At 41.0% G+C, this 24,543-nt stretch overlaps 3 protein-coding genes across 3 annotated transcripts; 1 reads left to right on the top strand and 2 right to left on the bottom strand.

Annotated features, from left to right (window-relative positions):
* Positions 1 to 226: 226 nt before the first annotated feature.
* Positions 227 to 6,250, bottom strand: zmynd12 (zinc finger, MYND-type containing 12). Its single transcript, XM_069660957.1, has 8 exons — positions 6,111 to 6,250; positions 4,349 to 4,478; positions 3,876 to 4,047; positions 3,584 to 3,753; positions 2,963 to 3,085; positions 2,766 to 2,859; positions 2,002 to 2,147; positions 227 to 358 (listed from the first exon to the last, which is right to left on the bottom strand). Exons 1-8 carry the CDS (start codon positions 6,248 to 6,250, stop codon positions 227 to 229), a joined length of 1,107 nt encoding a protein of 368 aa, XP_069517058.1.
* Positions 6,251 to 6,505: 255 nt separating this feature from the next.
* On the bottom strand, positions 6,506 to 9,363 carry emp3b (epithelial membrane protein 3b (MAM blood group)). Its single transcript, XM_069660585.1, has 5 exons — positions 9,027 to 9,363; positions 7,972 to 8,059; positions 7,786 to 7,888; positions 7,532 to 7,672; positions 6,506 to 7,162 (listed from the first exon to the last, which is right to left on the bottom strand). Exons 2-5 carry the CDS (start codon positions 8,047 to 8,049, stop codon positions 6,987 to 6,989), a joined length of 498 nt encoding a protein of 165 aa, XP_069516686.1. The 5' UTR covers positions 8,050 to 8,059; positions 9,027 to 9,363; the 3' UTR covers positions 6,506 to 6,986.
* Positions 9,364 to 11,589: 2,226 nt separating this feature from the next.
* On the top strand, positions 11,590 to 24,543 carry ccdc30 (coiled-coil domain containing 30). The gene is made up of 27 exons (XM_069659617.1): positions 11,590 to 11,610; positions 12,106 to 12,264; positions 12,426 to 12,546; positions 12,852 to 13,045; positions 13,253 to 13,330; positions 13,477 to 13,551; positions 14,012 to 14,168; positions 15,111 to 15,182; positions 15,856 to 15,971; positions 16,049 to 16,161; positions 16,272 to 16,464; positions 16,702 to 16,800; positions 17,023 to 17,151; positions 17,305 to 17,442; positions 17,796 to 17,974; positions 18,184 to 18,451; positions 18,654 to 18,776; positions 19,269 to 19,439; positions 19,678 to 19,887; positions 20,228 to 20,385; positions 20,517 to 20,682; positions 21,460 to 21,581; positions 21,764 to 21,905; positions 22,031 to 22,167; positions 22,252 to 22,369; positions 22,645 to 22,709; positions 22,788 to 24,543. Exons 1-27 carry the CDS (start codon positions 11,590 to 11,592, stop codon positions 22,996 to 22,998), a joined length of 3,735 nt encoding a protein of 1,244 aa, XP_069515718.1. The 3' UTR covers positions 22,999 to 24,543.

Consider the following 24,543-nt stretch of genomic DNA (forward strand, 5'->3'; position numbering starts at 1 on the left):
ACGTATGTAACTAAGAATAAATGTCATAGTCTGTTCCCAACAACAATGATAACATCTGGATTAACACTAAATGACAGCATAACGTTTTTACCAAAAAACGCTGAAGCTGTTTTTACTAATTCAACTACTAGTTGTACATTTACACAGGCTGAAGAGTGTTAGGCAGAACAGGTATCCTGATGGAGCACATCTCCAAGCAGAGGGACGGGCATGCTTGGTGCGGTGACTAGTCAGAACCAGGATGTGGTTCTGTCTGCAGTATCTGCAACAGCTGCAGCAGGCCCTGGATGGGCTCCGTCAGGTCATGGTTTGGTATCAGCTGGCAGGCCTGCAGGGCCATGTTGCCAAATCCCAGTGCCTGGCACAGAAACACAAACGGAAACAAACACAGCAGCTGCAGCTGTTAGCCTCTCTGGGGAGAGTAAAGCTGACTTATATAATAATATCACTGAAATTTGGACTGCCACCCGGGGCGCTTAACTTGTCCCTGTTTAGGCTTTCAACAGTTTGATCTGCTGGGCTGTTAGGAAGTCCTCGGACAAAATGAAAAAGCATTGTTTGATACCGTGACAAGACCATGCATGTTTGATGGAAACACGCCAACCTCAGTGTGGTATTCATCGAGGCTTCCTGTGACACCATGAAATTCTTGCAGTTTCTCATGATTTGTGAACAGCTGGGGATGTGCATTGTTTATGTGTTACTCAAGCGTTTGTGGGGTGTTACAGTGTTATATCCATCCACAGCTATCTCAACAGTCAGTACAAGGCTGAATAAAAACATGTAGAGAAGACACACTTGGCTCTACTACCTAATGTTTCTTCCATTCTTGCAACTACAACTTGATTCTTAGATAAAAGTAAAGGAATTCCACAAAAATTTCCTCAAAATAACAAGAAAAATAACAGCTGCATGTTCTTACAATAATGTAGGCAGGGTAATTGACAGCACAAACACTGCAACCCACAATGAAGACATGATGTTGTTTATATGGAAGAGTAGACTGTTGGTCTGCTGAATAGTAAACTTTTGGCTGGGTGGAACAGAGTGTGAGCAAATCACACTTCAACCTGGGTACCCTGACACACACTATCACATATACTCATGTCAAGATGTGCCAGCAGATGTGTCTCTGAGGACATGCCTGACTCTGCAGTTTGACTTCCCTTTGCAGGAAGGCTAAAACTTAATTTCATTGTGGAAATCAAAGACGCTTTTCGAATCGGTTGAAACTGCCTTCAGGCTAGTTAGTTTATCAACCTGGCATGGTGAGCTCTGGCCCTTATTCCTGCAACTCCTAGTGGGTAACACAAAGAAGTAACTGTGCTCATGTATTATTTTTATTCTGCTTGGAATCAGTGTCTACATGACTTTTTATCATTAGAATTGATTCATATTTTTAACTCTGTGGTAGCTAAAATTCTTACTGTAATCCACCCAGGCCTAATAACCCACCAGAGAAAGACTGTGCTACAAAACAATCCCACATAAACTTTGCAGTGCTGTATTAACACAATTGTCTGCCATCAAGTTATATGTTTACTGTCTGCTAGAGTGAGGCTATTTTGTGCTAAGCCATAAGATCACATCCAACCCACTGAACTTAGACCTTCAACATGGATTTAAGTCTGTGGCAGTCACCTGGCTGCTTCAGAACTTCCTGTATAGGCAGTGATACAAAAACATCCCCTAAGCCAATACTGTGTCATCCTCTCAGCTGGCAAGACACACCAGAGATCTCATTCATCTCACAGGGCTGCAGTTTACACGCACACAAAAAACGTGAGGTGGTATTATAAAGACTGGAAACTAAGGAGGAAGTCAGAGTGTCGAGACAGTCAAATCCAGCTAATTCAAACCTCATCTTTACGGCTTTACCAATTAGAGCTAATCCCATCTTGAGACGGCCCTCTAAATGAGACGAACAAGGGGAATACGGGGAACTGTGTCACTGTGTCAAACATAACCTTTAATGCCTGGTTGTCTCGTCAGGTGACTCACCTTCAGGGAGTCTCCTCCTAAGAACCACAACATGGCCAGGCAGTGAGCCACCAGTGCTATCTGAGCTGAGTCTTTTCTGGTGTCATTCTGCCAAAACAGCAATATTGCTGTTAAGGTCTCATCCACTTCCACTTGCTGGGCTTTGTCTGATTGAGAGTCATGGATAAAGACAAAGATAAAATGTGCTTTAGCTTTAACAATATAAACATGGGCCAAAAATACACAGTCCACTTTAAATAAAAATATGTACTTTTGGATTTAATTAAGATCAACTTAAAATGTGGGTCTGTCTACATTTTCTGCATAGTTTATGTGAGCATCCTTCCCTTTCACACCCACTTTTCCCCCAGTAAACATTCCAGAAAACCCGGGAAATTGCAGTGCTAACAGGCTTAGCATCATATGTAGGGCAGCAGCTGCAATAGAGGGTAGTGATGCGGATGCTGCACAGCCAGAGATGTGTCAGCACTGGTCTCTAGTCAGCCCTAAGCATGCTAGTGTAAATCTGGGGTTTAGCTTTCGGATTGCACAGCAAGACAGCTCAGCTAAATATAGAAGTGGTGACCTTATTTTACCAGTGATACACCAATGGAACTCTCTGCTATTCACCGGAAGTAGCAAATGATGAGTTGGTTTTGTCATTTTTAGATTCTGCACCATGTTGCAGATTTGGATGGATTGTAAATGTATGTATGTATAAAAATGCCTATGTTTATGTTTTTAAATTGTTTAATGATGGTATTTTTTAATATGAAAAGATGTACCATATGATGGCTCCAACCACATGACAGGATTTTGGACATATTGGAAGTGGGTCTTGAGGAGTTTGGTCAGATGGCTGTGCCAAGTTTGTGCAACCTACAAGATGTGAAATAGAACACACAGCATGAAACACATAAACAGAAGAGATTTAAAAAGAGATTTTATCACATCATAACCACTTCATTCTGTTTTATTTTACCTCAGAGTACAAGGAGCGAGCAACGGGTGTCTTCCCCTGTTTGGCAAACACATCAGCCATGAGAAAGAAGCCCCTACAGGTGACTGTGCTGTCCACACCGTACACATCACTGGCATAGTATATCTGGAAAAGAAATTAATATGTATTCATATATATGTATATATACTGTATGTGTATATATATATATGTATGATATATGATATATATACTGGGGATTTGCAGTGTTATGTGGCTACAAATGACATTAAAGGAACAAAAATAATGTTCATCCTGAGATATTACTAATGTATACAACATACTTAAGATTATTACAAGTAGTAAGACAGCTCCAAGTGGTTAGCTTGGCGCAGAAAAAGAGATGTGGCTTTAATTTTCCCCCTCACAGTGCCAGGGGAATTTTGCTGCGTACTGTATTTTTCTACCACTGTGTACTGTGTGCACTTTGTGTACTCTAATTGTTTGATTATATTGTGCACTTTGTTCACAGTGTGCTTTCTTCTGTTTCTTTGCTGCTGTTTAACACAGAATTTCCCCGATGTGATCAATAAAGGTTTATCTTATCTTATCTAAACTTCCTGTTCTGAACCCATTACTGGTGAGTGTACAAAATATGACACAGACATCATTTGCAAAGTTGACCAGGGCTACTTCCAGGTTTCCAGTCGCCGCATGGAGGCGGCCCAGGCTCCTGTGCAGCTGGTGGTAGACTTCGTTACCACATTCTGGGCTCCTCAACACCGCCCACTCTGCCTGGGACAGGAGCTCTGCCACCAAGGTTAGATTACCCACACCTAGAAATCCAAGTTCAAATACACACAAAAATAAACAACCAAAGACAAACACACAGTCATGCTTAAAGATACATGAAGGGGGGAAAAAAGAGGCATCTTTAGCTGAGTAACTCCTTCCTGACCCATGTTAGCCTCAGCCAGCAGCAGGTAGGCAGGGACCAGTTGGACAGAACTGGGGCCGTGGACGTCTATTGAACAGCGCAGGCAGAATTGGGATGCAGGCAGGGCCTCCTTGTGTTTTCGCTCAGACAGTTTCCTCTGAGCAACCAGCCTGCAGATCTTCATCAGCTCTGCCTATAAAGAGAACCAAACCCTAGGGTCACATCGGGTCTATTTTACCCTACATGAATTCATTACACTCAACTTTCAAGTATGTTATATAACAAATCACATGGAAGCTTAACAGTGGAACATTTCAAAAGAGTTAAATTATAGCGAGACTTCTGAGGAGAAAATTCATATGTTCATAATTCAGGCTTCTCTGAATGTGTTTTCTAGCGAGACCAGACCCAACGCGAAACAAGAGGTCTACACTGTTTCATGTTTCATCTATATCTTTCCTGTTATGGTCCGAATGCAGCACATACATCTTCACCTTTTTAAGCTGTGTTTCAATCTGGCCATTCCTCTGGACACTAAAGAGTGTTGGGGTACGAATGGGGATGAGCAACAGACAGATTCTCTCGTGGATCCCCAGCCAGTCAGCCTGCTGGTGCTCTGCATCACTGAGGAGTAAAGACAGATTTTTAAAAGAGATTACAGATTCATGTCAGTTTTATATTCCTAAACTGACCCCTCCTTTAGTTTTTTTTCTCTCCCTTTAGCCCCCTTAGATCCAAAAAGTCCTCATGGCTTTGTGTGAAAATTGCTTTTTCTGGATACACAGTGAATCTCCCCTCTGGGCACAATGTGGCTGGTGTTGGCAGGTTGGCTCAAGCTTCTGATCAACAACTTTTCTGTTGCTTTGATCTGAAAATCTGAACTGCAACGCAGACAGATAAGATCATATGTAGTATTAACTGAAATGTTTCAATACAGCACAAATCAGTTGGTTTATATTGAGGTGCTAAATGTTCCAAAGCAGAGCCTCTTTGCCATTTAGACAATATGATCTGAGTGCACAGAGGGCATACTAAATTGCATGCTGTTACATAACTGGTCTGTAATTTTGCTCATCTGGCTCTCCTCGTCTGAAAAACTTCTGTGGAAACTGTCTTGGATTTCCTTGCGTTTTTATTTTCGGCAGAAGAGCATGTGTGCTCCCTCCACTGTGTTTGTCTTTTCTGGACTTGAGACAGAAGCAGTGAGCGGGCAGGAATCTGGCCACGTCACATCAACAGTAGCACTGACACACACAAATCACAGGGTCTTCTCAGGACACAGGGTCACTGCACTGTCTTTTCTTTTTTTCTGAGCTTTCTTTGCATACTTTTCTAACTTGCTGATAATACACAGTCCTGGCCTACTTGGACACTAGTTAGCAAGCAGTATGACAATATGATATGGCTTATAAGGTCTTCGATGGACCTGATTGTTCTAACAATGTGTTAGGTTTTATTGAGCCAAAGTAACCTTTTACAACGGCAGAAAAAAATAATGTTGCTCTGAATAAGAACAAAAGCTAAATCAGGTTGTAAGTGGAAACCTGCAACAGCTATTTTATTCATTTTTTTCTCCTTTCTATTTCAAGTTGAAGTAAATCTTTATGATGTTTTTTGTAGGCTACAAATGTCAATTTAATTCAAGAAAAGTGCCAGACATGCAGTTGAATTTGAGGGCTGAGAGGGAAGCTAGCACAATAAGTGGCTGTAAGCTCCCTTTAAGAAACTGGGTTTAGTGGCTCATCCCTTTACATAAATCCCTGCAGGGAGGGATGTCACCACATGCTCCTCTTCACTCCCCACACTGTGCCAGCGAGGATTTCACTCAGCTCCATCTTATGATCTGTAATTGAGTCTGCAGAGATGTCCACCTTTGCCAGAGGTAGCGGCTTACATAAAAATGCTGATGTTGACCGACTAAAACGATCCAACAGATAGTCACAGTCACGAGAACAAAAAAAAAACAACCCATGTGGTAATTTGATTTCCAGCTGTTCCTCTCCCCCAGTCACAGTCACATGAAACACATGCACGCCCTTCATGCCGACGTGTTCTGTAAATTTAGCTGCGGAGGAAACTATGGCAAGCACTGCCATCTAGCGCCCACAGCGACGAGATGATTTTAAAAAAGTCTACACAATATAAGCCTTACCTGTGAATTTTGGGTGTAATACTCTCCAAAATGAACTGGCAGCGACCAACAGTGCTAACGTTTGATGCTAAAACAACACGCTAGAAATGCTAACTCATACTTACCAGTAGAAGGTGACACGACACGCGGCACATTGCAGGTTCGCTGCTCTTTGACAAAGTTCACACAGTTTTTTCGTTCCTTTGGGCAAGGCAAGGGGATTTATCTTGGATGTTATCCCAGAAACATGAGGTGTACCTTCCATTATCAAATGTAAGCCCGTTTGAGATGATCAAAAATACGACGGGAAGTAGTTTTTCAACATAAAAGAAACTGCTAAGCTAATGCTAGTGGTTGAGAAACTAAGTTTACAATCACTATGGCAACGACCTTAGTAACAATCAGTAGGCCTTTGGATGTTTTTATGGATACACACACATACACACACAATTGAAAAAAAATATAATAATCATATCATTACACAACGTGGTATAAATGAGCAATTTATTATCATCAAAAATAAAATGATTAAGAACAATAAAGTTGCACACTTTGTGTAATACTTTTTAAAGCTGCTGCTAAATAAATTCTACAAAAAAGCCTTAGGTACAAAAATATATATATTTCCAGTTTGCTCAATGGAAAATTAAAAGCAGGTCAAAGGATGCCTTATAAGGCCTACAACACCTTGGTGTGTTTCTATGGTGTTTATGGCACCGTTCTAAGCTAGGACAACAGAGGACAACTACAACTTCTTACAATAAACGTCTTAAAAAAGTGGGGGAGCTTCTTTTATTGTATTGATATTGAAGGTTCAATGTTTGGTAATAGATAAGATAAAGTCTTCATATTGTTTTCAACAATTCAAAATCATAATTACATACACCAAGACTGGACAAAAAACATAACATTGGAAACCATTACTCCTGCAAAATTAACATTTCTGACTAAAAGGTAATTTTCGCAATACTGACTGTGGAATGCTGACAGTTGTTTTTTGGTCACTCCTTCTTACGCAGGTGGACATATATGACCCCGCTACACACCAACAATGGGACACAAACCCAGGCCAGGATGAAGCAGTAGCCAAAGTGTCCTGCGGTCAGTTCTCTGGAGTCCTGAAGGATTTCCTTATTGTGTAAAGAGTAGATGAGAGCTGCAGAGAGTGCAGTCAGACCTAAAAAAAGACAGTAAGTATGAAGTTTGTTTTAAGTGCAGGATTTGTGGAGAAATGTGCCTTTTTTATATGCATCAATTAATGTAATATACAACAGAGTAGTGAAGGCAACAACTACCTGCCACCTCTATTTATTGTACAGTAAAGAAAAGGTATTTTAAATTAACTGCATTAGATTCTTACCCACCAACAAACACTTTTACTTGAGTAGTAAAATTCTATGATAATACAGAAGGGCTATAAGGCCACGTTTGAAAACATTTAGCTGATTTTTCTGTCCCTTCTAATTTGTAAGAGCAAACATCATCATTTCCAAATGGTCTCATCATAGAGACATGCCAGCATTGCATTGTTTCGCTCAGCTGTTACCTGCAAAGACTTGACATAGCCCAGTAAAGTAGAAGAGACCACCCTTAGACATGGTGAACAGTTGACCCAGGAACACCAGGAAGGAGACCGAGGAGAAGACCACTGAAAGAACCATCAGGACCTGCACTGCCTGAAGCCACTCTGAGATAGGAAAACATTCACACATATTTAAATCAATCAGATTTTACCTCTGGATGACAACTATATATGTAAAGCCCCTTAATGGAGGTATATAAAATAAAACTGACGCGTACCAGATTCTTTGGAGGATGCACATAACCAGGTTCCTGTAAAGTTGTCAAACCTACAGTTGTACCACAGGTCTGAGTTCTCCATACCGTCCCACACCCACCAGGACTGTAAAGAGAAGGTGTAGCTGAATATGATGCCCTTATAAAATCAGGCAGTTAAAGCGAACAAACATCATGTCCTTAATGTACCTTCTCCATGGTTGCAATGAACAGCATTGCCAGTGTGATGAGATGCAGCAGGGTCACAAACATGAGCAGGTACGCCATTTTCAAATCCCTGCAAAAACAAACACAGCAGTTTAAATGTTGGCTTTTAGAGCAACTGCATCCAAAGTTAGCAAGGAAATGTGTGTGTGACCAGATTAGCATGTTTGTCTGTCTTACAGAGAAAATCAGTGTTAGGGAACTTTCCTGTTTTCCCTTTAAACATATAATGGAAAATGTGAGTCGCCTAACAGAGGCTACTCTGTGTTGCATAAGACCACGCTTCCAAACAGAGTGCAATGAGTTATTTCTAAAACTTCTCTTTGACTGGCCTGTGTGTTGCTATCGTACAGCAAACCTACAGAAAAACCTGGGCGGGCCTACTGAAATCTAAAATCTTTCAAAATATTTACCCAATTAACCTCTTTACCCTTCTGAATGGTTGTTTTTCTCATTGCTTGAGGTAAACAGTCTGTAATTTCCCTTACATTTGGATTTCATTAAAGCTGCTCTACTCGTAAATTCAGAGGATATTAAAGTCTGTGGGAAACATGCTATTTTACGAAGCTACTTGATATTACATCTCTAGTAGTAAAACAGAAGCAAAAACACATGGATGGTATCAAACTTTAGTGAGAGTAATATCAGCTTGCTATAATGGGACGTGCAGTTACACGCAAAAAAATGTGTGCTGATCTTTATCTGTAGGAGAGGTCCATTTGGGTGTGTGGTGCAAGAATGATTACTGTCAAATTATGTCATTACACTAGATTTAATCCATCACAAATCAAGATAAATACACATTTCCAAAGATAGATGTAATATGTAACACGGATTAACTTTTTTTCTGATGCAGGATGGTAAAAAAAAATCTTTGGCAAACTGAATATGTGATAACAAAAACATTTATCTGTCATTTAATGTCATTATTTTCTACAGTTTGTGTTAGAAAACATGAGGGAAGGATCTCTAGAATAACATGCAACCGTTGATTTCAAAAGATTGAAATCCCATGATAAATAAAGGAAATATGTACTTACCCTAGGTATTCCCTATTCCTCTGATCAGATCTCAGGAGCAGTTTAGGAGCAGTGTCACCACGCTACAACATTGTGCCCCTCTTGGTGGTCCTCTCCTTTCTAGCCTTGCCACACCCCCTTTATATTTTCAGTCACTCCATCCAAACTTTCCAAGGTGAACGCCCATTTCCTCTTTGCAGTACAGAGCTCCCATTTAGCTCTGCCTCAGTACAACATCACCTTCCAAAAACAACTCAAATGAGACCCACCCATGGGCAGTGGAGGCACATAAAACCACATGAAAAGACCTCCTCTGTAAACAGCCCACTTGGAATGCTATGTTCAGCCATACAGTAAGACATATAAGTATATATTGAGCATTCTACCAAATCCATCCATGATCCAAGTCTTTTTGGGGCATGTTTGAAAAATTAACACAAAGCTGCAAAATACTTTACATTTGCACACCAGAACATGATAAATATTTTGAGTGCACTGGTCATGAAGAAAACATTAGGGCGGGACAAACCATGCAAACATGTCTTAATCAAAGTAGTATTGTCAGTGGCAGTAACAGCAATACAACTAATGTAAAATTTCTAAACACCAATTGTACATTGTGTCCAACATTTAGTTAATAAGAATTAAATAAAGTGTATTTGTACATTTATATTATGGCCAGTATCTCTAAGGGATAGATAACTACAAAGTATCCTGGGGTGATTCAGCTAAATGCTAAAATCATGACAACATTTTATAATTGATTCTTTCTATTCTATTTCACCTCCCAGGAGTAAAAAAACTAATGGAATGTCGCCCCCCAGTGTTTAAATACATGGATTGATGAGAAAATATTAATGAAATCTGTGGATAAAGCCGGACATTGATAAACTCTATGTATTTATACAAATATCCTATTATCTATGCTACCATCATCTTATTTGGAATACAACCTGATTGTATAGGAATAAACTAATTTTCCATATCGTGTAATTTCAAAACAATAATTATTATTTAAGACCAGGGCCAACCCTATCACTATTAGGTAAATAGGTAAGGGTTGTTACCTGTGTCAAAAAAGCTGTAAAAATATTCCTTGTGTTATTTTCTTTGTAAACAAAACGAGCACCACTAGTCCTGAACGTCCCCTGCAACCCTTGAATGGTACGGTCCGTTGCCTAGGTGCTCGTAGAAGCCAATTCACTCCGCCACGCCTGTTCTCAGCACTTGGCTTTCCCGTCGACTTAACCCTGTGAAAGGTGAGCAAAACTTTAACTGCACATTGCATACTCACCCTCACCAATGCATACGGATAAGCGTTTAAGCAGGAGTCTCCCGTTATCACAACAGAAACCTTACGGCGTACACTAGTTCCTGACAAGCGGTCACTAGAGAACGCTAACGTTATGGCTAACGATAGCGAGCTAGCGCTAGCTGAATGTGAAGTAGTTAGCTGTATTACGGTAACTTTGGAAGTAACTTTGCTAACTAGCTAGCGCTGCGGGTAGTCACCGCTAACAGTGTTGGTAATTTACAAGCTTATTATAGCACAACGTGGTCAGCAATTCTCCTGGCTATCTACATATTTCTTACTATTAAGCCTTGGTGACGAAAGGAATGCAAGAGCTGGTGTCCCACTAAAAACATCTTTTGCTCCTCCTCGTCAGACATTTTGGAGAGAACGGTAAGCAGGAAAACAGAGATTTTTAACCCCAAACTCGTTCTTTGTTGTGCATAACACCAGATCTTCTGCCCTTAAAACAAGAAATGTGTATAGATTTGGTTGCGAAATGCAAGTTTTTAAAATGCAGGGCAGGAAAACGCCTGCTATGATGATACATATGGCACCTTTATATCTACCCATGTTTTATTATTCATGACATAGCAGCAGATCAAACGAAGCTGCAGATTAAACATAGCTAATCAGCTTGAAGTTTTGCATAGCCTCAGGTGATGCAATTTTACCCAGCCGACAAACTGTAGTGTGCGTGTACCGTTCTTTAAACTTATGCCTGCAGGCAGGTTCTCACATGCCTTGACAGCATTGTTCAGAATGCATTATTATCTTTTAAAGGGGAACTTAAGGACGTTGACGTTGTCATGGATAAACTGCAACAACAATGGGACCGATGAAGTTTGAAGACCTGCCGAAGACCTTTGCCACACCTTCGCAAAATGAGCTGTGCACTTTGGGATACCATGTAGGCTAAACTGCAGTACTTTTGAGCTGAAGAAAAAGTTTATCATTCACAGATGCAGCTTCATCCAACTTAATGTATGACCATGGATCATGAAGAGGTAACATCATAGCTGTCATTTGCTTATGAAACATGAATGAACTATTTAAATATACACTAACTAATAACTGGTATGCTTTGTTATTGTTAGAAGTATTTTGTGCAGTGTCCATAATATCTTCTGCTAATTCATATGTTATGCAAGTTATCGTAAAAATTGATGATTTGCGTGCAGAAGAGTCTGTTGGAGTGAAAAATCTTACACCCATTATCAACATTCATCAGTATAGGATAGTGGTTGTGCTAAATGTCTGAACTAACGATAAGAGCAAAGACCACTTGGTGTGATGTTTAAGTACAACAGGCACGTGAGATCTGATACCCAGCTAGTGACAATATGTTGCATGCTGCTGGAGACTTGACTGCTCTTGGTGTAGTTAAAATGCTGCATGGGGGGCATGCTCAGGTTACAGGCCCTACAAAGTACAGTATTGAATTCAGCAACAGGTGTTTAGTGCTGGCATGCCTGTCTGATGCTGCGGCCTTCTCTTTTGTGTCTCGCAAATGGATCAGTTTTCAGCAAGACTGACAACCTTGATGTTGAACACTTTTGACAATGCTGTAGTTTGCTGGATAATTTTCTGGATCATTGTTTCTGTAAGGGTCAGTAATTCAGTTGCTGAATTAGATATACATTATGTATGTTGTATTATGGCCTTATAATAACAAGCAGTAGCTCAGCACTTCTTATTCATTGACAGCAAACCACAGTATTTGGAGTTATTTCACTTTCACTCAAACACTAAATTGATAAATATGATATCTGGCCACGAAACATTCAGCTCCCCTCTCTGGAATCTCAGGTGCGGACAGAGCAGGACAATGGCGTCTCTCTGGGGGCCAGTGTTGGGGATCCTCAGTGCCACCGTTGTCAGCAGCTGCTCGACAGTGAGGCAAAGCTCCAGTCAGCCACCCAGGAGCTGCAGACGTTACGTACCCAGCAGGCCAATGAGATGCAGGAGGTGAATTATAGTCACAAACCTGGCTTCCAGTCTGATGAAGATTCCTCCTCCTTGTCATTAAAACTATATACATTACATTAAGTCATCAAATATGTAAATTCAAAACAATAAAAATGCTTATTCAGTCACAACATAATTACTTCTGGATTTTTGTCCATCAGGTGGAGAGCTATGTTGCACATATTCGTGGGCTACTGGAAGAGCGTGAGTCCCTCACTGCAGATTATGAAAGAGACAATGAACACTTGCGACAAGAGCTTCATCAGATCAGACAACAACATGGTAAATTCAGTGCAAATGTAGTTTGATGTTCGCTTTCTTTCCTTTGGATTATATAGCCTAACTTTGTTTACCAGGGATCCTCAGCAAAATACACCTCACCTTACAATTTTTATTTGCCATGAAAGGTCGTAAATATTTTCTGTAAATATATCTAAGTACATGTTCCCTAAGTTAACACGTGTTTATGCAAATTCAGCTGCTATAAAGCAATGCACTATTTTGTTGTAATGCTATCTTGTGTTTATTGGGACTAAACATTCCTGCTGGACAAACGACTCACCCATAAAACCTCCACTTTCTTCCAGAGAGTCAGAGCAAGGAGCTGGCAGAGATGTTGGCTCAGGAGGACCTTGGGGAGATTGGTTTGAGCAGCCCCAGTGAACAGGTGGCTTACTTGCTGGTGGAGAGGGCCACATTACTGGAGCGGCTGGAGGCTGTTGAAAGGAGATTGGAGAGTCAGAACCTCACAGACAACTTAAGAGAAGCCCATCATCACCAGGTAACGGACTGGCCTGCTGACGTCAGATAAAGCAGACTTAAATTACCTCAGAAGGTCAACTCTTAACAAACAAAGAATCACACATGTTTCTTCATGTTTGTTAATGTAATATACTATGTACTGTGGTATAATTCATTTATCAGGCAAATGCAGAGACAATGTAAAGGTGGTTGAGTTAGTGTCTTTCTCTCTGTGACACTGAAATAGGAGCATATTCGCCACACAATGGGTGAGGAGCTAAGGCAGCAGAGGGAGGATATGCAGAAAACCATAGATAACATAAAGGTGAGGTGGCAGTCATTGTATGCTGGCTGAGTTAAGTTTGTAGAGAAAAGACCAACTTATTTTTCCAGTTAAAGTACAGGGATGGCATCTAATAGTTGTCTACTGTGTGTTATTATTCTACACACACCGGTGTTTCCTCTCAGCAGTGTTCATCCCAGAGTCCATGGAAGAAGTTGTTTGGGCTGCGCAGGTCTGGTCAGAGCAAACACAATATTACCCCTGTAGGTTTTCACCTCTCAGCTTAAACTTACTACTAACTACCACTGTTTTCATGATAAAGGGCATTACTGGCATGTTTCAGATTGGTTCTACTTTTACTTTGACAAAGTGCTGGGCGATTTGCATGACCACTATGATGCGAAAGATATTGCTTGTCTCAGTAACACATTGGTGATTGTACTTCTTTAGCAACTGGGTGAAATGATAAAAACAATAACAGCATGTCACAGATAACAGCATGTGTCCCACTGGTATCTCTAAGCAGGTGAAGGCTGACATATAAGATTATAACTCATTGCACTTGATTCCTTCCAGGCCTGCAGTCATGATGAATCTCAACCTCAGAATGCATGTCTCTTGCAGCAGCATGTGGGGCCACTTGCATCTTCCGTCTGACTGCCAATCTTATTCTTGCTGCACTGCTCCCACTCTAACCATCCACGCTTCATTCTTTTACTCAAGGCCCACAGTGAGGAGATCTCCAGAGAGAAAATTGAGCGCCAGCGACTAGAGCGGGACCTTGAGGAAGCGTCCAGGAGGCTGGCGATGGCTCATCAGGATATCCGCAGACTCACTAATGAGGTGGACGCTGCCAAGAACAACAACCTGGACCCCAGTGGTATGTTCAAAGAACTTACAGTTGGTACCCCACATAGCATTGTGAGTCTACCTAAGACTTTGATGTAATTTGTCTAAAAACTGTTTTTGGTGTATTATTTTTTGCAAGTTGCCTAAGTAAATGGCTTTGAAAAACGAAAACATGATGGCATTGAGTACTCATGAATGCTCAGATTTACACCTGCAGCCCAAGCCCCTTCTCTAACCAGCTGTTTGTCTCTGACTATATAAATGTAAATGTCCACATACAGTACCTTGAATGTCTTTCCCGACTGAAATGACAAAATAAAAAACTTCATCATCAAGCTACAGATTTGGATATCAAAATGTAATTATCCAATCCTAAAATGTTTATATGGAGCTGGTGGGATATTTCGACCAGTGGTTCTCAACTGGTATAGCCTCAGGACCCGCCACAACCTCCTGAGACAAATCGTGACAAACATTTCTGAAATTCCTCAACCACGCAAAAATGTATTTAATGAAAAATGGTGCAGTTTGGACCTGAGACAGAACAAAACATCATAGTATGTCAGCTTCACAAAACACCACAGATTCATTCAATTAGCCGCCTTTTTCCAACAGAAATAAACTAAAAAAGTGCAACATAAATGCAACTACTGTAGGGCTCATCAAGTTTCAACAGTGTCACTGTGTATCAGTGGATACATGGAGTGTGAATAAACTACACTTCTACTGCATGCACGTCATAGGAAATGTCCTTCAAAACAAAAGTGCAGCATAGACTTTTTGCCATAACTTTTTTTTTAAGCACGTTTCCGTGACCCCCTTTTTGGTTCCTGACCCACCAGTTGAAAACGATAGATTTAGACTAACTTTAAAGAGACAGTAACAGGAGAAACTAAATGTTTTTGAAGACATGAATGAGCAGAAAGCAATGTTTTGGCTTTGTAGAATTAAGAATTTGCTTGTAATATCTCAGGATCTGAGCTACAGGGAACGGTCCAAGAAGTAGAGAACCTGAGGAAGGAAGTGGACAAACTGAAACACTGTGGTGAGACAGACTTGAGTGTCCACTTTACACTTGTTTTTAAGGAAACTTTAAAATGCTTCAACACACTCTTACCTATTCAAATATTTGCGTTATATTTTGACTAAACCTAGCAAGTGAAAAAAAATCTGTTGAAATCAATTTATGAATGATTCAAGATTTTCATTCTTTTTAATTTAACTGATCTAGATATAAGTTATGACTGCAGACACTTCCTGAAAAGGAAGTTGATAATATTTTAATTACTTGATAGCAAAATGTTTTGTTTTGTTGGTGCGAGAACCTTTGTGCTTAATCTTTGAATTTTCTGAGGAGGCTCAGGTAAGTCTTAAAGGAGCTGCCACATGCATCAATGGATAGGCAAGACATTCAGCTAGTAAACAATCCAACATAACAAGACAGATGGTCACAGTCACTGTAGTAACTCTAGTTCTAACAGAAAGTCACATAAGTTAGTAAACATTATCCATGTGGTTTGCTTTTAAGAACAAAATCAGCCAAAGGGTTCTTGACAAATTGACCCTTTTAATTGCTACAGAGCGCATAATAGTGCATACAATATATGTGTGTGAAATAATGTATTACATTGTTATGAGGTCTAAGGGAAAAAGAAGACAGACAAAAACATCTAGAATTCAGTGTAGATAATTATAGTCATGGTTTTGTGTGTTCACAGATATGATGAAGCTGCAGCGAGCCAAAGAGCAAAATGACAGACTGGATGCTGAGAACAGAGCTCTGAGGGAGAGAGTCCGCACTCTAGACTCTGAGAAGAGAAATCTCCAGGATCAGGTTGGTGTTTTACTGATTTCATTTATTTAAAAAAACTCAACATTTTTTCACCGCAGCTTGGTATTGTTTGTGTCCAGTTGGAAGTAAATGATGTGGACCAAGATGATCGAAAGGGCAAGAGCATTAGCAGTGAACATCAAAACAATCAGTCCAGCTTGTCAGACCAGGAAAAGGACTGCATTCACAAACGGTAATACATAAATTCAACAACTGCATCCTTTTTATTAAGTTAAAGTCCACCTTGTCCTTTACGACTTGCCGAGCTAAGTTCTGTGATCATAATCATAATTTCTCTGTCAGGTGTCGTGAGGCGATGGAGGATGGCCTTGTGCAGGTGAGGGAGCTGCAACGGCAACTCCAGAGGCTCCGCAAGCAACAAGAAGAGCTGGAGGAGAGGAACGAGGAGCTGGAGGCTGTGCTGGGGGAGGCGCAGAATTCCAGCAAGGAGGACAGACATCGCCACGAGGGAGAACTGGAAGGACTACACAGGAGGGTAAAGAGCATGAGTATATTCTGTCTCAAAATCTAAATCTATGTTCCCTTTTTCAACTGGAAGACTTTTTACTGATTATTATTATGGTTAAACATTTCCCTTCCCCAAGTTTTTCAGACATACATAAATGCCAGTCTTTGACTGTATGAATTCAGATAGCATAGATTAGTCATGGACCTTTCTTGGAAACAGTCATCTCTATGATGGCTGAGTAATAATCTTCTCTGGTCCATGCAGATCAAAGGCCTGGAGGCGGAGCTGAAGAAGCAAGGTACCCAAGAAAAAATGTTTAAGAACGGAGAAGAGATCCAATCCACAGAGTCCTACTTACAGCTGGTAAGAAAGTGACCAATTTTGAATATAATTATAGTATAATTAAATATCACAAAGCATAAACAGGTTTCTACCACTCTGTAAATTTCTCACAACACTGTCCTCTTAAATTGCTGTACAAGTTAAACTTTGACCATCAGCCCACAAAGATGAATTGTTAGAGTTAATATTTTTTGAATTCCTTGACTAAGTGCAACTCAACAACGCTTGTCTTCTTGTATTAAGCACCTAAGAGATAGCAGCCAGGAGAGACTGGCTCTGCTAGAGGCTAGGCTGACAGAGGAGAAGGACTGGAGGAAACAGCTGGAGGTAGACCTTGGTGCCGCCCAGGCTGCCCTCAAAAAAGACAAAGAGGTAAAAAAAACACGCATATCTAAACAAGAAAACATTAAACCCAAAGCTAAACAAACATGTGAACTTAGAGTCCAGGGCAGAGTTTCTTCTGTATTTTAAAAAAAGATCAACATTCTGAAGCTGTAAATAAATCCGTCATTCTCTTCTTTAAAGGCTTTGCAGATAGGTGAGCGAGAGCTGAAGAAGCTGAGGCTTGAGGTCAACAGCCTTCAGACAGAATGCCAACAAGGAAAAACACTCATCAAGAGTCTCACCCAAGTCAAAGGGGAAAAGGCAGTTCTGGAGGAAAAGGTTTGTAAATTTAATGTCTGCTTGCTTTCAATGACAGCACTGATAGGTCAGTCCTTTTAATCATGATGAGACTGGAGGAAATATTCCTGCTACAGGGGTTAATGATTATTAAAAACAGAAAACACTGCAGCAATAAAAACACACAGTATACATCACTGCTTGAATGCTCAGTTTGCAAAATAGACCATATGACCATTGCAATGGTTGGCAATGATTAAGTTGTTAAAAAAGAGAGCATTAAACAAATTAACATAATCTTAAAAATGAATGTTCAATGTCAAGACATCAAAATATATTCTGCCACTTAAACAAAATTCTCCCCATCGTTCTTTTTTTGACTCTCTGTCTGACAGGTGGCCCAGATGGAGCGTGCCCAGAGCCGGCTGCAAAGCGATCTTGAACACTACAAGGACAGTAACCAGACCCAGGAGGACCTCAAGGATAACAAGCTTCAGGTCGACCAGCTGCAAGAGCGGGCTGACAGGCTTACTACTGAACTCAGCAGCCTCCAGACAGCACACAACACCTTGAGGTTTTTATCAGTCTCTTGACTCGTCTCACCTCTCTAGTGCAGTGTGACAAGTACTATGAATAAATTAATGCAGTAGTATTTTTTAGACTTGGTGTTAGGATATAAGTGAGAGCGACTGGTGCTTCACAATGTTTTATCATGGCCAGGCACAAGATAAGGCTGCATCACCAGAGCTTACTGTTTTTTGCATAAATGTGCATATTTTCCAGGGAAGAGATGGTTGCTGAGCGGCGGCAGACTGCTGAGCTCCAAGCCAAGCTGAGCTCCAGTGTCCAGGAGAAGCTGACAACTGAGGGGGAAAGAGACAGACTGAAACTAGAGATCCAGCGCCTTAAAGAGCAGCTCAAGAGGCATGAAGAGCAGCTCTCCTCTTCAAAGGAAGCACTTATTAGTAGCCAGAAGCCAGAACTGCAAACAGCTCATGTAGAATCAAGGCTTAGTCCAGTGGAGAAGACCAACGATGAGTGCCTGGACCAGGTAACTGGATTACATGTCCATTGGAAGGGTTGTTTCACACGTAAAATCATCTTGTATGACTTTTGTTTAATTGAGTGAGACACTCGATCCCCATCAGCTGATCCTAATCTTTGACCTGCTCATACAGGAAGGCCAGGGGAAAGGGAATTTCCTCTGCAGTGATCATAAATGATTCATAAATGTGTCTGTGTTGTGTTCATAGCTTCCACGTCTGAAGCAGGGGTTAAATCATCTGCAGTCCAAAATGGAGGAGGAGCAACAGCTGGCCTCACAGCACCAACTGGCCCTGCAGGCTCAGGTCGATGAAGCCCAGGCACACATCAAGGTACCATGGTTACACGGCCATTCTGCGTCCCTTATAATTGCAATCTCCTTTTAATATTCAGTAAATTTAAGTTTCAGTTTAGTGAATAACTTTTTGTTGTTGTTTTTTACAGTGCGGCAGCTGCATTATGCCTTCATAATCCAGCAATCAGCAATTTGATATATAATCCAGTCACCTTACTGATCTAGATAAAGATTGACATAAGGGAAAATTAAAAAAAAACCTCATTTGCATATTTCAGCCTGTAAGGCTTCTGGCAATCTCCATTTCTTTTATATTCATAATTATCACTGATGATTAAAAGAAAAGCTCCAGCTCTCCCATTTGTTTATAGACTCTTCATTATTATTTTTTAGAGTAGGTGAGATTGGCTGAATCCTCATGACAGCCTCAAAAAAAAAGTATAATGGGGACACTTGGACACTATCTGTGTTTATCTGTGCTCACCCTAACATAAACGTATTCAAGCATTGTCTTCCATCCCCTCTTCAGTCCCAGGACTTGGTGCTGAGCCAGAAGGCAGAGGAGGCTAAACAGATGAAGCAGGACCTGCAGAGGGCCCAGAGCCTATTCACCTCAGCAGAGCGAGAGCTGCGCTACGAGAAGGAGAAGAACATGGACCTGAAAAGACACAACACCCTGCTGGACCAGGAAAAACTCAAGGTTAGTATCAAGTTACGCAATAGTACATTTGGTATTTCCCTGAAAGCATATGAAGTTTAAGACTTAACCATCATTGTGGTCGGTCTCTAGTCATCTCACTCTCTTGAGAATTACCATGAGTAAATGTGAAACTGTAACCTAAAGCATAACAGGGAAGAAAGGTGGTTAGAAGGTGTGAAACAGGTAGAACTGTCAGCATTGCTTTTTGTGTTCATGTTGTCTCATTTGCTTCCTTTAGCTTTGTGCAGAGCTGAAGCAGGTTCAGACCAAACTGGTCCAGGTGGAGCAGAGCGTCCAGACTCGGGGGGCAGAGTGCGAACGCCAGCAGCAGAAAATTCGGGATCTGGAGTTGGAACTTGCACGTAACTCAACAAACCGCAGCGCCGCCACTAGTTTGCAGGAGGAGCTGCAGGCAGAGAGAGCGCGGCTCATTGCTGCTGACAAGAAGGTCAAAGATGGTGCAACTTAATCAGCACTTTCATCTGATGTTGATCTTGTCATGTCTCATAATACTAATACTAATAAGTAGTTCCAAGGTGCAAACTTAATTTTGAGGTTGCAGAAGAAGCAGTTGCCCTTTAGCTTGAGAAAAACCCTTGAGACATTATTCTAGCTCCTATAAATTGGTTCTGCTTAACTCACTGTTATTCAGGGTTATTCACCAACATTAAAAGACTGTCTCTGTCAGACACCTTGAACCTTGGACACTCTGGATGTGAATGGGAGGTTGGGAGCTCATGTCGTTTGTTGAACTCTGAGTGAAACCTGTGGCTTTGTTGCGATGACAGGTGTTGGAGCTGCAGCAGCAGCTTAAGAGTGCCCAGCACCAGCTGCGTGTGGAGGAAGCCAGGGCCGGTGAGAGCAGCCGTCTGGAGAGGGACAGCAGGGATCTGTCTGACTCCTTGTCAGCCCTGAGAGCCAAGCAGCAAGAGGAGCACATCACCAGGTAGCACAAATTTCATTGCTGCTGCACAATGCAATGGTAGCGCCAAAAGCAACAAGTTTTATGCCACAAGTCTGATGCACACTTTTTGTTGACTATCCTTCTATTTATCTTTTCCTCAATTTCCATATCAGGAAGCTGTTGGAGCAGCGTGAGGAGGAGCTGCAGCAGCAGGTGCGCTCCCTCCGGCTGAAGGAGGCCTCCATGACCAGGACAAACGCAGAGCTTAGCCACCGGGCGCAACAGCTGGACGCACGTCTGGCTATCCTGGAGACTGAGCTTAGCAAGGCCAGAGAGGAGGTAAGGAACAGTGTACTGCAGCTCATCAGATGTCACTGCTATAGCAGAGTTTTGGACACCTGAGGCACCTTTTGCACTTCTAATACTTCTATTTCACATGATTTGAAATTTATATACACCTTTGCCTTGGTCAGGTGCGGAGTTCACCAGCTGGGCGTACGCCTGGTCGAAACCTTACGTCCGACTTAAGCCCTGTTTGTGTTGCACCCGGGTGTATCTTTTATGTCTAGGATGGAGCAGGCGTTAGTTTAGAAAGTCTGACTTAAATCCGAGGTAAAACAAACAGTAAAAGTAACAGTCACAAAACCTAAAAGAAAAACACAATGGCAGCACATCTTGTTGTTATACAGGATAAATAAAAGGGCTTTAAAACAAGAGAGAGAGTCATCCGTGGTCGGACAGTAAGTTGATCCAAAGGTTTTGTTTTTGTTCCTGTTTGAATTGAGCGCTCTGATCAATAAACATCCAAAACAATGCTTATACTGTCTGCGAGTTAAGTAACTTGATCTCTACTTTTAATCTTAAACAGTTTTAAAAGTCAGCATCTCAAGGGGGATGGTAGTTTCTTGTTCACTGTAGTCAAATGTTGTGATGCTTTCTCTGTAATCATTTTACAGCTTGACTTTTGGCTGGCATTTTTATAATGTCTATGTAGAAAGTCTTCACATTAAACAGCTGGCCTTGTTTATTGTTTATACAGTGTATTTATATTGACGCATGCTTCAAAAGTCCAGTTTTAATTTAGATTGATATGTGTGTGTTCCATGTGTCCTCCAGGTGAGAGATGGCCAGAAGTCAAGCAATAGACTGCAGGAGATTTTGGGGTCCAGTCAGCAAGAGTGTGATAGAGTGCAGGATGAACTGCAGCAAATTCTCCTTCAACTAGATGCACATGTCAGGTGAGATTCACACACCCATGCACACGTATAAATGTTTGCATTGAACGCAGTGTTCTAAATGTAGCTCTAATATACCTGGGAAATAAATGTCCATGAGTAAGTTAAACCCATGATCAGATATTTAGACACGTGTAGAAGTTGTTGCTTTTCCTGTGTTTGATTTTCACTGCTCCTCCAACCAGGAAGTACAATGAAAAGCAGAGTCAGCACAAGACCAAGCTGCGTCAGGCCAAGCAGGTCTTCCTCAAAGCCACTGCACAAAGGGACCGCATCATCCAGAAACTGGAGAATGACCTGGTGCTGGCCTCCAGCCTCTCTCACAAGGTCCCACACAAAACAGAACGCTTTCTGAGCCCCTTTACCTTTAGATATTCCACAAAAAGATTTTCTAAAGTATCGTTGTTTTTGTGTATATTCCGTCCTCTTGTCTCCTCTCTGGGGGCGTTCAGGAGAAGGAAAGGATCAATACAGTGATTGAGGAAAATGAGAAGCTTTTGGAGGAGAAGAGGGAGCTGTTGCGGAAGATAAGCGAGGCAGAGGAAATGGGCAGCAAAGGCATGAGGACTGCTTCCACTGTCCAGCACAGGTATCCTAAAGAAGCACACTGATGAATTTTAACAAGCACACTTGCTACTGTTTCAAATTGTTATTAAAGTATTTTGTCTTTTAGGGTCAATGTATTAGAATTGGAAAACAGGCAACTTCAGGATCGAACCCTGAAGCTCTCCAATCAAGTCAGTTCCTTAGAGCGTGCCCTGAGGAACGTCCAATCCTTCTACAGTGTGGAGGTAACAACACACAGATCTTTGACCCTTAATGGGACATGCCACCCATAATGCACAGGTTTTCTTTGTTTTAAAACAGCCCATAAAGTATTGAAGTATTTCTAATGTAGAGTATTTGCTTTGTTAAAAAAATGGTGCAAGGTGGTCTCGGCTGAGGCTTGATGTTTTAAAGGTAAGAAAAGCAGCTTGAACTTAAGTAAAATGGGTGACATGTCCCTTTTTTATTGTGATAAAAACCATAATGTGTTTTGATCTCAAATGGCTCAATTTTTCAACAGAATGCCAAGAAAATGCTCCCCTCTGAAAGCCTCTGTGATGGCATCCTGCGTACATCTTCTCTGAGGTAAGACGTTTTTGAAAATGATACGGCAATTTTCGTATTTGCACTTTAAGCTAATTCTCACTAAGTCTGTGTCATCAGTCTGACGTCAGGCTCCGGTAACCCACTGGAAATCCTGGACGCAATCTGCCGTGCGAAGGTGGGTGAGCGTGTGTTGGTGGAGGCCACTCGATCGCCCGTCACCACACACCAACCATCGGAGCAGGGCTACCTGAATCTCACCTCCCCCTCATTGGTTCCTCCAGACACCAAAGGAACAGAGGAGAGCCTTAATGACACCGACCAGGTATGAGAGGTTTTGGCGAGGTCCTACGGTATCCGTCACTTCCAATGGAGACAAAAATCTGAATAAAGGAGTGAATTATATTTAGAATGCAAGTAATCCTTGTCAAAAAGCAGTAATAATGAACGGGAGCTTCCACTATAGTTCGGCTCAGGGTGAAATGTATTTTGTAATACAAAGCAGATTCTTGTTTGGCTTTCAAGTTCTGTTTCTGATCCAGGTCCAGATGGAGAGAGAAAAATGAGGGTTTTGTAAATAAGCCACTGCAAGTGTCAATCAAAAGAAAACAGTTTGTAACAGCAGCTTTGGAAACTAAACAAGCAGCCTGATGTTATTTTAAAGCACAGATGTGTTGCACATGCCTGGGAAGTTGGTCAGTAGTTTGCATCAGCACACCAAAGCAAATCTGAATGTTTGAAAGCCTCGTGTTGGCTAAAGGGAATGATAATCATCAAATAAGTTAATGGTACAAGATCCTTCACTGCAGTGCAGTGAATGTGTAGAAGACACTTCACGAGGGAGAATTGAGTGACATATGTTTAACTTGAGCACTTTACAAGAAGTTTACATTCTGGGAAAATGTAGCAGTGGATGTAACGGTGGGTCCTACAGTATTTTTAGACCGTTAAATTAATTCTATGTTGTATTTTTATAGTTTTACTGTATTCAAAATAGACTTTTACCATATATAACACTGATAAGCACGCGATCCAAGACGAGCCGAACCTTTCTGAGATCCGTCACCAGTACTGTTTGAAGGCTTAAGCCGCTCCAGTATTTACTTTTCGCAACTTCACATATAGTAAAAAAAAAAAAAAAAAGCCAAAATGTCAGCAAGCCACTTAATTCCATGAGTTTTTTTTTTCTATTTCAAGCATCCCAAGCTTTTTTTTTTTAACCCTTTTATGTATTGTTCAACCTCAATGGTTTCCTCCAGGGACACTAAAACATAAAGTACTTTTATTCTTCTACAAAGAGATCTTACATGGCAATAAAACACGGAAAGATTGTGGATACTGTTAATAAGAAATGGGCTATAAAATTCTTCACCAAATGTCAGGACAAATACCATGACAGAAGGCTGGAGAAGACATGGACATGGACATGAACAAGTTTTGTAACTTATGTTTTGTAGCTTGTAGGTTAGAAAACTGTCGCTACACTTGGTGCTGCAATCATTGTAAGGCCTGCTCTATGATGGTTTCCCATTTACGGAGCCAGGGCTGACTAGAATTGCACATCCCACCTTTCACCTTCATACCACTACATTATTTTGTGTCAATAAGAGTTGTGCACTGTTTGTTGTCTTTAATGTGCCTGAAATGATGAAGTGTTTTACTTTATCTTGCTGCTGCGTAAATATATCAAATGATCTATTTGCGTCTGATATGTAAACTGAGATCTAATGGACAAGAAACCTTTGTTGTATTCGTGTAAATACATTTTTAAACATAAAAGTATTTTCATTAATAAAAGTGAATACATACACACACGATGCTTGACTTTTACCCCCTTCGTCTTTTACATTTTTTTTTACACAAATTAAGCAATCAA

This window comes from Semicossyphus pulcher, unplaced genomic scaffold (genome assembly GCF_022749685.1).
Source record: "Semicossyphus pulcher isolate SPU_LCO1_2020_fin unplaced genomic scaffold, fSemPul1.0.p SCAF_13, whole genome shotgun sequence".
Classification (NCBI taxonomy): domain Eukaryota; kingdom Metazoa; phylum Chordata; class Actinopteri; order Labriformes; family Labridae; genus Semicossyphus; species Semicossyphus pulcher.

What these genes read in the sequence shown, in the direction of transcription:
- zmynd12 (XM_069660957.1), bottom strand. Translation starts at nt 6,250, where the DNA reads ATGGAAGGTACACCTCATGTTTCTGGGATAACATCCAAGATAAATCCC. An exon ending in TGTCGTGTCACCTTCTACTG is followed by an intron (nt 4,479 to 6,110) that starts GTAAGTATGAGT and finishes TTTACTCCTCAG; the next exon opens with TGATGCAGAGCACCAGCAGG. An exon ending in TGGTCAACTTTGCAAATGAT is followed by an intron (nt 3,086 to 3,583) that starts GTCTGTGTCATA and finishes TTTCTTTTCCAG; the next exon opens with ATATACTATGCCAGTGATGT.
- emp3b (XM_069660585.1), bottom strand. Translation starts at nt 8,049, where the DNA reads ATGGCGTACCTGCTCATGTTTGTGACCCTGCTGCATCTCATCACACTG. An exon ending in TCATTGCAACCATGGAGAAG is followed by an intron (nt 7,889 to 7,971) that starts GTACATTAAGGA and finishes TTCTCTTTACAG; the next exon opens with TCCTGGTGGGTGTGGGACGG. An exon ending in GCTATGTCAAGTCTTTGCAG is followed by an intron (nt 7,163 to 7,531) that starts GTAACAGCTGAG and finishes GTCTTTTTTTAG; the next exon opens with GTCTGACTGCACTCTCTGCA.
- ccdc30 (XM_069659617.1), top strand. Translation starts at nt 11,590, where the DNA reads ATGTTTAAGTACAACAGGCAC. An exon ending in TGTTTAAGTACAACAGGCAC is followed by an intron (nt 11,611 to 12,105) that starts GTGAGATCTGAT and finishes CTGGAATCTCAG; the next exon opens with GTGCGGACAGAGCAGGACAA. An exon ending in GCTTCCACTGTCCAGCACAG is followed by an intron (nt 22,168 to 22,251) that starts GTATCCTAAAGA and finishes TTTGTCTTTTAG; the next exon opens with GGTCAATGTATTAGAATTGG.